The following is a 12779-nucleotide window of genomic DNA, read 5'->3' on the forward strand; positions in this document are numbered from 1 at the left end:
ACAGGAAGTCAGAGCCATGCCGGTGAGGGTTGAGCCTTCACCCCGGGGTGCTGGACCCCTGGGCAGGGCCCTGGGCTCGGAGCCGGTCTTCCTGTTGAGCTCCAGGCTGCTGGTTTCACGGGAGGTGAGCGTGGCTGTCTACTGGTTGCCAGGCCTGGCGGTGGGGAGGGGAGCAGGTGCAGGTGTGGAGCCTCCCCTCCAGCTCTGCCCCTGGGTGTGCTGTTCCTCAGCCCTGCCAGCCCCCTAGGGCTCCCCATACCTCCCTGGGGAGCTGTCCAGAGCCCCCGCGGCAAATGGCCAGCAGAGCCCTCTCCCTGGAGAGTCTGGGCCTGCCCTGCCCCATCTTTGAGGCCGGGCTTCCTGTGCGTGTGGGTTAGTGGCTGCACTTCACTCCCCCCACCCCCCACCCGGCTGGCCTCCCCTCCTCCTCTCTCACCCCCAGAGCTCTCCCTGCTCCAGCTGGCTCCCTAGCACCCCCGTTGCTGTGCAGTGAACTTGTTCCCTGCAAGGCTGTGGGGCAGTCACCTCCGGCCGCCGTGGCTGGAGTCCGAGGTCAAGGTGGCCACAGGGCTGGCTTTGCTAGGGCTGCCTTCCCACTGTGTCGTCACAGCTCTGGGCTCTTCCTGTCCTTGGGGGGCACCAGCCCTGTTGGATTGGGGTCCACCCTTAGGACCTCATTTGGGCCCTGTCTCCAAATGGAGTCCCTCTGGAGGCTGGGGCTCAGGCTGCGGCCGCAGGGTGAGCCTCTCGGGCCCTGTCACCACTACACCCCGTCCCCAGGCTGCAGCCAGTGCCTACCACGCCTGTGCGGCCCCGACCATGCCTGTGCAGACCCCACATCGACCCGCGGGGCACAGGGTGGTGATGGGACTAATGCCGGGTACGGCCAGTGTGTGTGGCTAGCGTGTTGTGGGGCCCCGTGAACTGCGTGGTCCAGCATCTTCCTTCCCCTCCTGCCCTTCTTCTGACCCTGGGTCCTTTGACCTTCCTCCCAGTCACCAGCCTCTGTGCCTCAGGACACCTAGCAGCTCTCAGAGCGGGCTGAGCCAGGGCTCCCCCGCCCACCCTGGGACCTGCCTGCCTGGATCAGGGCATGTGTGGGGTCCCCTGGGCATGGTGCAGCCCCCTGTCTGGGTGGGAATCCCCAAGGGACCTGCAGCATTTCCTCCCACTCTGCCTGAGGGACCCCCCAGCCCCTGCCAGCACCTGCTGTCCGGGCATCTAGCTCTAGGAATGCAGTCGGGGGAGGGGGGGTGCTGGGCAGCCTCTGAAATGGGCAGGAAGTCAGAGCTTCTCTCTTCCCATCAGCTGATCAGCTTCGGGTCCCCTGGGTTGGGGCTGAGACCCAGAGGTCCCTGCAAGGCCAGGCCTGCAGGGGCTCACAGCAGGGGGCCCGGCTGCCCCCTGCTGCCCTCCAGCCCGGCCCCTCACTGCCCTTGGGGGCTGGATCCCGCATCATCTGCGGGAGGGCTTCCCTCCCTGGGTGAGGCATTCCCTACTGTGCTCTGCGGGGTGTGGGGGCCGGCAGAGCCTCCAGGTCACCACCAGAGCTGGTAGGTACAGGAGAGCAGGCGGGACCACCCCAGCTCACGGGGAGGTCAGATGCCCCTTTTTTCCCGGACGTCTGCCATCTGTGTGCCCTTGGTACCGGAGCGTTTCTTCACGTGTTCTCCTCGTGTTCTCATTGGCTCGTTTATTCCATTTTCAGGTTCCCAGCGGTCACAGCCAAGCTTTTTCCTTAGTTTTTAGTTTTCAGACAATGCTGTATCTTGTGGATTCTTGGAGTTTCTCATGTTTAGGATTCATTCAACTTCTTGAATCTGTGGGATTGAGTCTCTTGCTGAATTTGGGGGGTTTTCAGCAGTTGCATATTTGAGTACTTTCTGCGCTACCTTTGCTCTTTCCTTTCGGGCTCTACAAGCTCATGGTATGCGATCCCTCCCCTTCATTCTGGCCTAATTTTCCTCTGCGGTTCATGGGGTCACTTCACCTCGTGGACTCCCCCGTCTCTGCCTCCTGTCCTCTTAGCGTTTCATCTCAGCTATCCTAGTTTTCGGTTATCAGATTGTCATCAGGCACATCTTGGTATCTTTTCTACCCTTGGCGCTGCTTCTGTCTGCTTCGAGTGTGTCTGTGATTGTTTGTGGAAGAGTTTCCATCGAGGCCACCTCTGGCGGCTCGGGGGGGCGGGGGCGTCTGTCCTCTTGTCATTCATGGCTTTCGGAGAAGGAGTTTGGGTTGAAACCTGGGTGTTTTCACATTATTTTCTGGGACTCTGTGTGATATTTACATTTCTTTTAACTGAGTGTCTGGTCCTGACCCTTGAGGGGACCGGGGCTCTGCCTGGCCCTGTGTGGGGTGAGGAGGACCCGCGGAGCAGGGGCTGTGACCCTCCTGTGTGCCTGTGTGTCACTGAGGGCACCTGAGTTGGGACTGAGTGTGCTCCCAGACCTCGTGCCAGCTGCTGTGAGATGGGGTGCTGGTGGACCTCGGAGAGGCCCTGGAGGCAGCAGGGCCTCCAGGGATTCTGTTCGGTGGCCTGTGTGTGCCACCCAGGAGTGTTTTCAGGCCCAGGGAGCAGCACAGGCCAGGCCGGCCTGTGTCTAGCTCAGCCCAGTGGGGGTGGGGAGGCTGAGACCCACAGGCTGTCTCCATGGCAACGCCAGCAGCCTCCTGGACTAGAAGCGGCACCTGGAAAGTCGGTGACAAAGCAATTCCTGGCTGTGGAGCCTCTGCTCAGCTCCCATCTCCTGGGAGGGGCCAGCACCTGGCCGCAGCCCTGGGCTGGAGACCCCTCCCCTCCCCATGTGGCTGGGGCAGACGTGCAGATGCAGGCACAGAGTCTCTTCAGGCAGAGGGAAGCGTGCAGATCAGGGCTGTCCTGGGCAGCCAGAGGCATGTGGTCACCCTGTCACCCTCTTCTCCTTTGCTGGACACATGGAGCCAGAGCATCGAGAGAGCCACTGGCCGGGCCCTGGGAGGGCAGAGGATGCCCCCACCCATCATAAAACAGGAGGACCAGTGTGAGGACTCAGGGAGCTGTGCAGGCAGCCAGAGGGGCGGGGCCCTCTCAGGCGTCAGCCGGCCTCTGCTGTGGTTCTTGTTGTCCCCAGGTAGTTCCAGAACATGTGCAAATGAGCTTGGGGACCGTGGGCCCCCAGCATGGACCCCTTGAGGGGTGGCTCAGAGGGAAAGGGACCTGCGCCCCAGAGGGGCAGCGAGGAGCAGGAGGGGGAGGGAGCAGGCAGTTGACCACCAGACGCGTGGGGTCAGGGTCAGGGTTGGCAGCAGCAGCCAGGGGTCCCTCTGGTCTTGTCACCTCCTTATAGACAAATAACAGCCGTGGGTTCCTGGTCACCTCTGACATTTTCAGAAATGGATGGCCTGGGGGAGTGGCCTGGCTGGGAAGGCTGGGGCTGACCTGGAGGCTCCTGCATAGACCCAGAGCTGGGGGGCTGTGGGTAAGATCGGGGGTCAGAGTTAGGGCGGCCAGGTCAGGCTGCTGCTGTGGGGAGTGCGCCCGCCACCGTGGTGGCCAGTGCGGAATGGGACTGGCCGGCCTGTCTGCCGGGTGTCGGCGTCTGTGTGTGCGGCTTCTGTCACACATGCAAGCTCACATGCCCGTGGTGCTGTGTGTCTCAGCGTGTGCCACGTGCCTGGGTGTGTCAGTGCTGTGCGTCCCCATGCCCCGTGCGGGTTGGGGGTGCTGGGCGCAGGGCGGACAGTGGTCGCCGGCGGCGTGTGTGCTCTGGGCTGCACGTTCTCAGCATTTACATAGAAACTTGTGTTTTACCTTTTCCTTTTTGTGCAGCAGCATGTGGAGGTGAAGATCACAGACCGTAATATTCATTTTTTTCACTGCGTACAGTTCGGGGCTTTCTAGTGTGTTCCCAGAGCTGCACAGCCATCTCCACAGCCTAACTTCAGCCCATGCCATCGGCCCCCAGCAGAAGCCCATGGCCACACGCTGTCCCGGCCCGCCCCCTGCTCTGAGGCCCCGCCCCTGCTCTGAGGCCCCGCCCCCAGCACCCACCCACCCCACCCCGCCGGCCTCCGCCCCCAGGCCCTGGCCACCGCTGCCCCACTTCCAGTGTCCGGGAGCTCTCCGCCTGGACGCTCCACATCAACGCATCGCGCAGTTGAGAGGCCCTTTGTGTCTGGCTTTTCACTTAATATAATGTTTTTAAGGCTCATCCATGCCGTACACGCGTCAGTTCACATCTGTCTCTAACATTGTATCGCAAACACATTAGGGTCTGCATTTTGTTACTGTGTGTAACGACCATACAGGGTCCCATGGCTGTTGCGGGTTAGTCATCGTTTGGACTGCAGCTTCTTAATTTTTCGTGACTTTGACGGGACAGGTTCGCAGAGCGGGCCGGTGAGATGCGCTGCCAGAGCTTGCGCTGCCCGTGGAGGCCCAGGCGAGGCTGGAGCTGTCCTGGGCGGTGCTGTCTGGGCCGCGCCCGCGGAGGTTGGCCCCTGTCTTCAGGCGTCACCCTTAGTCGGCTCCTTTCCTATTCCTTGTCCACATTGTTATGTGAACCAGAACTCTTAAAATAAGATTAAATGAGAATCGTGGTAGCAATTCTTATTTTAGCATCTGATTTTTCAAGGAAATCCTTCATGATCAATGTTGGTTTCTTGGCCCCTTGAGAGTGGATTTTGTGCATCAAAAAGATTATGCACAGCCCTGGCTGGTGTGGTCAGTGCATTGAGCGCCGGCCTGCAAACCAAAGGGTTGCTGGTTCGATTCCCAGTCAGGGCGCAGGCCTGGGATACGGGCCAGGTTCCCAGTTGGGGGCGCATGAGAGGCAACCACACATGGATGTTTCTCTCCCTCTCTTTCTCCCTCCCTTCTCCTCTCTCTAAAAATAGATAAATAAAATCCTAAAAAAATAAGAAAAGATTATGCAGAAAAGATCTTATTTTTAAAACGTCAACATTCAACTTATTAAAATCACAAATCCATCAATATAGCTCTTTAAAAAATAGTTAATTTAGTTTGTGACAATGGGGATGAACCTTGAAGGCATCATGCGAAGGAAGCGGAACAAGTCAGAGAAAGACAAGTACTGTGCTTCCGCGTGGAACCCAACAGCAAACCAACACTCCGAACTCGGAGGAAGAGATCGGATGTGTGGTCACGAGGGGCGGGTGGGGCCGGAACAGGAGAAGGTGTCACAGGCACGTCCTCCAGGTGTAAGACCTGCCGGTGCCGGGGATGTGATGATGCGTCGCTAAAGACAGCGCTGCCTCCAACAGAGAGGAGAACTGAGTCTCGACCCTTCGAGTTCTCGCCACGAGGGGACATGCTCTCCTCTCGTCACGGTGTCTGCAGGATCCGCGGCTGCTGACCGGACTCCCTGCAGCACCCATTCCACACGTGTGTACAGTCGTGCCGCATGCCTTCAACGTCTACAGGGACGTCTGTCAATTGCTTCTCAATAAAACTGGAAACAAATTTTAGATTCAGATTACAGAAAATTATCTTTATCCATTTAGAGGTTTTTAACAATGATTTTGAAGGAGACTCTGATAGTACTGTATCCCATTTCATAACTTATTTTTCAAATGCTTAAAATTTCATTTATAAATTTATTATAACTGGACCTTCCTAAGTACCAAGTATTCTATGTCCAGTACATTGAAGTATGAATACAGTGAATCATACACGTGCTTAAGTGTTCTAGTATTTTTTACAGACTTTTTGTTGCTCCACTTATTGATGCATTATTGATTGATTCTTGTATGTGCCCTGAGTGGGGTTCAAACCCGAAACCTTGGCAGAGCAGGACGATGTTCTAACCAATGAGCTGCTGAGCCAGGGCCTTTTTTTTTTTTTTTTTTAAATTAATGTTTAAAAGAGAGGGAGAGAAACATCGATCAGTTTTTTCCTGTGTGTGCCACTCCTGAGGACCAAGCCTGCAGCAACCCAGGCATGTGCCCTGACTGAGGATTGAACCCACAGCCTTTTGGTTTGCAGGACAGTGCTCCAACCCACTGAGCCACACTGGCCAGGGTGATTAGTTGACTCTTGTACGTGCCCTGACCAGGGATTGAACCCACAACCTTGGTGTGTTGGGACGATGCTCTATCTGGCCAGGGCTTTTTTTTTTTTAATGACCTTCTTAAGTTTTCAACTTAAAATCCTAAGTCTAAATCAATTTTTCCATTACATTTAAAAAAATCAGAATCTCTGAGGCCTGATGTTGGTCTGTTCTGACAAATTTTCTTCGTCATAACCCCAGCATTAGCACAGAAAGTTCAATGTTCATAAACATTTCTGTATTTAATTCTAAGGTTTCCTGGGGGTCAAGTATGTGAACATGCCAGGGGTCTGTGCTCTCCGAGCCCACGGGGGTGGTGGTAGGGGGTGTCTCCCTGCGGGTGTCCAGATGGTCCCTCAGACAGCGTCCCTGGGCTGGGAACACCCCAGGCTTTGTAGCCAGTATCCAGATGCCTGGTGGACAGGAAGCAGCGACCTGCTCCGTGAATTCGTTTCTTCTTGGGAAGGACGTTAGAGCTCTCCGGCGCGGCCCCCCACGGCTGTTCGCACCTTTACACTCATGCCCGCTGGCAGCGTCCCCACGTGCTGCTCCAGCACGCATGCTTCTCTCCCTTGCAGGTCCCTGTAAATCGTAAGTTTGGAAATTTCCCTTCGAGAAAGCCGTGCACAGCATTACAAGTGTAACTGAAATCTCCTGAATGCAGTCCCTCCATCAGATACTTTCTCTCTCCTCCCCCTTTACCTGCTGGTGGTGACAACTAGCCTAGCTCATGTCCGTCATTCTGGGGTGGGGGTGTGGTGGGGGGCAGAGTCCACTTCGATGATGTGCGTCTGTGTCCATAAGGAACACACGGTGCTGTCATCACGCTGTGCCTGTCTTTGCACAGATACGTCCCCGTTTCATAGCAGCGTCAGTCACGCTTGTGGTGTGACAGTCCCTCTCTCCTTGTGACCAGCAGATGCTGCTGTGAACATGCTGTGTGTGTCCTTCAGGCGTTTGTGGGACGGGTCTAGTAGAATCAGAGGGAAGCTTCTGGCTTATAGGGCTGCTTCTTGTAACATGTTCTAGAAGGAGCCAGAGGCTCTCCGGAACGCTCTGCCGGGTTCCCTCCCCCAGCAAGCGGCCTCGCGCTTCGCGGCTCTCACGCTGTGTGCTCCGCGGAGGATGTGAACTGGCGTCTCCTTGTTAGTTTAATTTGAATTTCCCTGATTGCTAGAAATTTTGAGCATCTTCTTCTCTTTTTTAATTTGCTGATTTTTCCGATGGGTTGTGTTTTTCATATGAATTTATAGGAATTCTCTATATATTCTAGAAACCAATTACGTCAGTCATAAATATTCCAAATGTGTTTTTCTTTTATTTTTCTCTATAGTATCTTTTGTGGTACAGTTTAAATTTTGTTTTAGTTACATCTGTCAATGTATTACTTTATGGTTAGTGATTTTTCTCTTTAGAATCATAGAATTGTTCTCTTGGGTTTTTTTCCTGAAAAGTTTTAAATTTTGCTTTCCATACTAAGATCTCTTTTTGATTTTCTGATTTTAAAAATTATGCCGAAGTCTATGTAACGTGGTTGAGTCACTGAGTGTCCAGTGCAGGGGTTTCAGGCGCGGTCACGGTGCTGCGTGGACATCACCTCTGTCCGGCCCCCTCACTCCTCATCTCGCAGAAGCGAAGCTCCGTCCCACCAACCAGCACCGTCCCCTCAGACCCTGGCGACAGCCATTCCACTTCTGTCTCTGTGGCTTTGAGGGCCCCAAGTACCTCATGTAAGTGGGGTCCTACAGTGTCTGTCTTCTTGTGATGGCTTATTTCACTTCGTGTCCCCAAGATTCACCAGCATGGCACCCTGCATGAGACCCTCATTCCTTCTGAGGCTGACATTCCACCGTAAGTACGGGCCCCAGTTTGCTCCTTCACTTGTCCGTCCATGGACCCTGGGGTTTCTGCCATGTTTTAGCTGTCGTGAATAATGCTGCTATGAATCTGGGCTTACAAGTATCTCAAGATAACAATGAAATATTAGAAAAATATGAAAAAACAGTTCCACTTGCAATCGCAACAAAAAGAATAAAATACCGAGAATAAACTTAACAAAGGAAGTGAAGGGGTTTTTCACTGAAAACAGTAAGTTTCAAAATAACGAAATGTGAGCCCTCCGATTTTGTTTTATTTCAGGATTTTTGTCGTTGTTGCTATTTAGGGACTCTTGAGATTCCATATGCGTTTTAGGGTGAGTTTTTCTATTTCTGAAAACAATGTGTTTGGAAAATTGATAGGGATTGCATTGAATCTATAGATTGCTTTGGGCGGTATTGGCATTTTAACAATATTAAGTTTTCTGATTCATGACTATGACACATCTTTCTGTTATTTAATTTCCTTCAGCAATGTTTCATGGTTTCCAGTGCACACGTCTTTTGCTTCCTTGGTTAATTTTACTCCCAAATAGTTTACTCTTTTTGATGCTGTTGTAAGTGGGGTTTTTAAAAATTTCCTTTTTTGATTGTTCATTGCGAGTGCAGTTGCAGTTTGTTTTTTGGTGTTGACTTTACTTCCTGAAACTTTGTTGAGTTCATTGGCTCTGGTAATTTTTGGTGGATTTTCTACAAATTAAGGGTTTTCTACATACAAGAAATGTTGAGACTTTTCCAGGAATTGCATCGAATATGTAGATTAGTTTGGGGAAAAGAGACATCTAGTGGTGTTATATCTGATTGGTACTTGTAGTGAACTTTGAACTTAAGAACTCAAGTCTTTAATTCTAAAAATGTCTTACTTGTTGTCTCTTCAAGTGTTGCTTCTTCATTCTTCTTTCCTGGAACTCACATTCGGTGTCAGATACGCGGTCTGACCTCCGTATCGTTCACCTGCAGTCTCACTGTTCTCTATTTCTGACGCCTGGGGTGAGTTCTTAGCTCTGTTTTCTAAACCACTAATGCTCCCAAACCACGTCTCCAGCCTCGAGTAGGACTCATTATTATTAATACTTTCAATAACTATTTGTCTATCTCCAAGACTTCCAGCTGTTTCATTTCCTGATTTCCTGATTTCCACTGCACACAGTTCATCTTCCAACAGCTGGCTCCGGTAGTTGACTGTCTCTCATCCCGGATTCCCTCGTGTCCAGTGGAATTTTGTTTTGAATGGATTTTCCTGTTGCCATTCTTTTTTTTTTTTTTTTTCCTGAGGGTTTTGGTCTTGTTTTGAGCCCAGTTCCTCCTCAAATTTTATTCCTCACTTCAGTGCATATAGGGACCACAAAGCCGTCTTCATCAAGATTCCAGGGTGCATTTTGAAGGTACAGCCCTCAGGACTGTTGGTGACTCGGGTGTGGAGTGTAAGAGAGAAAGGAATCAGAGACGAAGCTCGGCGTTGGCTGGTCACTGAGAGGGGGCATCCTGGGAAGGAGCAGGACTGGGAGGGAGAATCAAAAGCTCTTGAGCCACCGTGATGTTACTACAACTCTTAACTTTACAAAAAGGGACATTTTTAATACTTGCATTAAAGTTGGAAACAGAGCTCTTCAGGTGTGTAATGTTTACATGCTTTTGTCTGCTGTCCACGTGGAAATGTTTAAAAGGCAGTTGGATATCTGAGCTGAGAATTCCAGATTTGAGCTGAAGGTGTCTGTTTGGAGTAAGAAGCACACAGTGGTATTCAGAGCCACGGGGGGAGGGTCCCATATGGAGTGAGCCCTGGGGTGTCCACTCTGAGTCCGGGAGAGGAGGTGAAGCTGGCTCCTGGGGAGCTGAGAGAGGCCGAGAGAGGTGACCAAAGGGCAGGGGAAGAGACCGCGCGAGGAAAGGCCTCGGGTGCTGGACTTGGGACGAGGAAGGCTCGTGGCAGCACCTTCAGGGGGGGCCTGTGCCGGCGAGCTGCCGCGGCAGAGGGACAGAGGAGCAGGGAGCGCCCGGCCACCCGAGTGGGTCTGGGGGTCTGGGCCGAGGTGGGCGTGGGACCTTCCGCGTTGTCTTTAAGCTGGCGCGTGTGTTTCTGTGAACGGAACTGGTTGGGGTGCTTTCACTGAGCCCCCTGGACCTCTCTCCCACCTCCGGCCCCTGGTGCCCACCTGCCCCTGAGACAAAGCGAAGAGGGGCCGTCTGCCCAGGGCCCCGCAAGCTCCACCTCCCGCCTGCTCCCCTGGCCACCAGCTCTCGCGGGGCAGCTGGGCTGCCGCTGGGGCTGGTCTGGGGGCGGGCGCAGCCTTGGACGAGCTGGAGGGCAGATCCAGGGCCAGGCGCCGGGGAGGAGCCGCGCCCCGGGCGCGCCCTGTGCTGGGACAGCGGGACACAGGCGCAGACCCCGCGCGCTGTGCTCTCACCTCCCGGTCTGTCTCTGCCAGGATCCTGGCCACGGCCGGCACCGACTTCGACCTGCGGACGCTGCGCGCGGTGCGGGTGCTGCGGCCCCTCAAGCTGGTGTCTGGGATTCCGAGTGAGTCTGCGGGAAGCGCGAGGCTCCGGCCGGCCTGGGCGACGGGCCTGGAGCTGGCCTCTCCGGGGTCCCCGCCTCCACGACAGCCCCGAGGGTGGCTCGGCCGCCCTAGATGGGCGCTGGGCTGTTGGCCTCTTTTCCTGGGGTTCAAGGACAGAGCGGAGTCGGCCCGCGGCGGCGGGGGCGGGTGGATTGCGGGGCCGCTGGCTCCACCGGGGCGCGGAGGGTTGGTGCTCGGGCTCCCCCAGGGCTGTGTCCCCCGAGACCGCCGCAGGCAGGGCCGCTTCTTGGCTCCCCCATTCGGCCCTGAGACCCGGCCAGGCGGAGGCTCAGGCTCGGATCCAGCCCCCGGCCGAGCTGCACGCAGGGGCGGTGGGAGCCGGCGCCCTCTGCCCAGGCCCACTCGTGCTCTGTCCCCGGAGCGGGGTCGTCTGCATCCCCGGCCCCTAGTCCCCCAGATTCCCTGCTCTTCCCTCCCAGCATCTTCCACCGTTCCCTCTCAGCATTCCCGCACCTCTGCGCTCCAGAGACCCCGCCCCACGCCCCTGCACCCTGCTCCTTCGCCGCTTTGGGACACCGCTCAGCCCACCTCCCCCGGGACCCCTTAGGCTTTCTCCCCGCAGCTCTGCCCCTTGCAAGCGCTCACGTTCTGCCCTCCTGCCCCCTGGACTTCATGGCCCTGCTCTGTCTGAGCTCTGAGGGCGCCCGGCTCTGTCCTTTCCCCCCCCAAGTCCAGGACTCCCGCCCCGCCCCCAGGACAGCAGGCCCCGCCCCCAGGGCTCCAGGCCCCGCCCCCAGGGCTCCAGGCCCCGCCCCCAGGGCTCCAGGCCCCGCCCCGGCCCTGCTCTCTGACCTGCCCCTCTTGCCGCCCTGGCCCAGGTCTGCAGGTTGTGCTCAAGTCCATCATGAAGGCCATGGTGCCGCTGCTGCAGATCGGGCTGCTGCTCTTCTTCGCCATCCTCATGTTCGCCATCATTGGCCTCGAGTTCTACATGGGCAAATTCCACAAGGCCTGCTTCCCCAACAGCACAGGTGAGGCCCACACCTGTCTGTCCGGGAGACGGCCCCTTTCTAGCTGCTGGGGGCCTGCAGGGGACGCAGAACTACCGTGATAAACACGGCATGTCGAGAGGGTCAGCGCAGGCACTGACTTTCAGGAAGGACAGAGGGTATCAGAAATGGATGGTTTTCGGGGCCCACCTCACAGATGGTGGCCGGAGGCCTGAGTGGCCAGTGAACAGCTGTGGTCACAGTAAGGGAGAGCTGGGGGGCCACCTGGTCAGAGCTTCTGCTACAGGAATAGGAGGTGGACGTGGGGAGCGGGGCCGGGGACGGCAGGGAAGCCAAGGCAGGAGGTCTGAGCTGCACCCTGAGGGCTCTGGGGATGGCTGCAGAGGCGAGGCCTGTGGGGCCCCTGGGGTTTTGCGGGGGGCGAGAGGAGGACAGGCAGCTGGAGCTGCAGAAACGTTCAGGGAGGACCCACGTGACGATCTCAGGAGCTGGGGGAAAGCTTTTCCTGAAACTTCAGTCACTCCGGATTTTTAAAAGTCTCTGATCAAACTGGAAATGTCATACTTTGTTGTAAGTTTTGGGGCCTTTCCCTTCAAAGGCACCCACAGTCGGTCGCTTCTGGTCACGCAGCTCTGATCTTCAGGGTCAGGAGACAAGAAAGGGAGCAGAAAGTCCTTCTAGAATTTGAGAGCAGGAAATAAAACTTATCATTCAAGAGAAACAGTTGGCTGCAAATAGGGACTTTCCCATCTTCTTCCTGAGTGGTTTATTAAGATATTTGAAGGAAGAAGAATAAACCCATGTGGTCAGCTTGGCCTCCTAAACCTGGGAGTGCTGGTTTCATCCTAGAATTACTCAAAAGTTCTCCCGTGTCGAGAGGCGGGACTTCTCTGTGTTGAAAAGTCATTTTTTTGTACCTTCCCCTGGGGTTCTGGGGCGGAGGACTAGCACCTGCTGCCGGCATCTTGTCCCGAGCTCAGTGCTGGTGGTCCGGGCTGCCAGCCACGTTTCCAGGTGTTTCCCGGGCATCCTCTAGGTACCGAATGGGCGGGCCCTGGGCCCCCTGCCTGATGAGCAGGGGGACTGCATTGGCCGAGTCCAGCCTGGTGTCGGCTCCGGAGTGACGAGCAGGTGTGCACCTGTCGGGAGGATCGTGTGGCATTTGGGCCGAGGGAGGGGGAAGACCTGGGACTGAGGAGTTTGCTGCTTCTGATTTTAAGATGACTGAGTCTGGAGCATGTTTGGCAGTGGCGGTTGGTGCCGGCAGAGAGGGAGGGTGGATCTGAGCTCAGGGCCAGGCTGCAGACCAGAGGGGACTAC

General features: G+C 55.6%; 1 protein-coding gene across 3 annotated transcripts in view; it reads left to right on the plus strand.

The window, feature by feature from the left end:
• CACNA1B (calcium voltage-gated channel subunit alpha1 B) overlaps positions 1-12779 on the plus strand; it is a 126492-nt gene that overhangs the window by 9276 nt on the left and 104437 nt on the right. For all 3 annotated transcript variants that reach the window (XM_090275075.1, XM_090275076.1, XM_090275077.1), the window contains exons 4-5: positions 10357-10448; positions 11328-11480. In XM_090275075.1, coding sequence (XP_090131201.1) covers positions 10357-10448; positions 11328-11480 — 245 coding nt within the window. The remainder of the gene's footprint in view (positions 1-10356; positions 10449-11327; positions 11481-12779) is intronic.

This window comes from Furipterus horrens, unplaced genomic scaffold (genome assembly GCF_987537825.1).
Source record: "Furipterus horrens unplaced genomic scaffold, mFurHor1.1.pri manual_scaffold_4, whole genome shotgun sequence".
In the NCBI taxonomy this organism is placed as follows: domain Eukaryota; kingdom Metazoa; phylum Chordata; class Mammalia; order Chiroptera; family Furipteridae; genus Furipterus; species Furipterus horrens.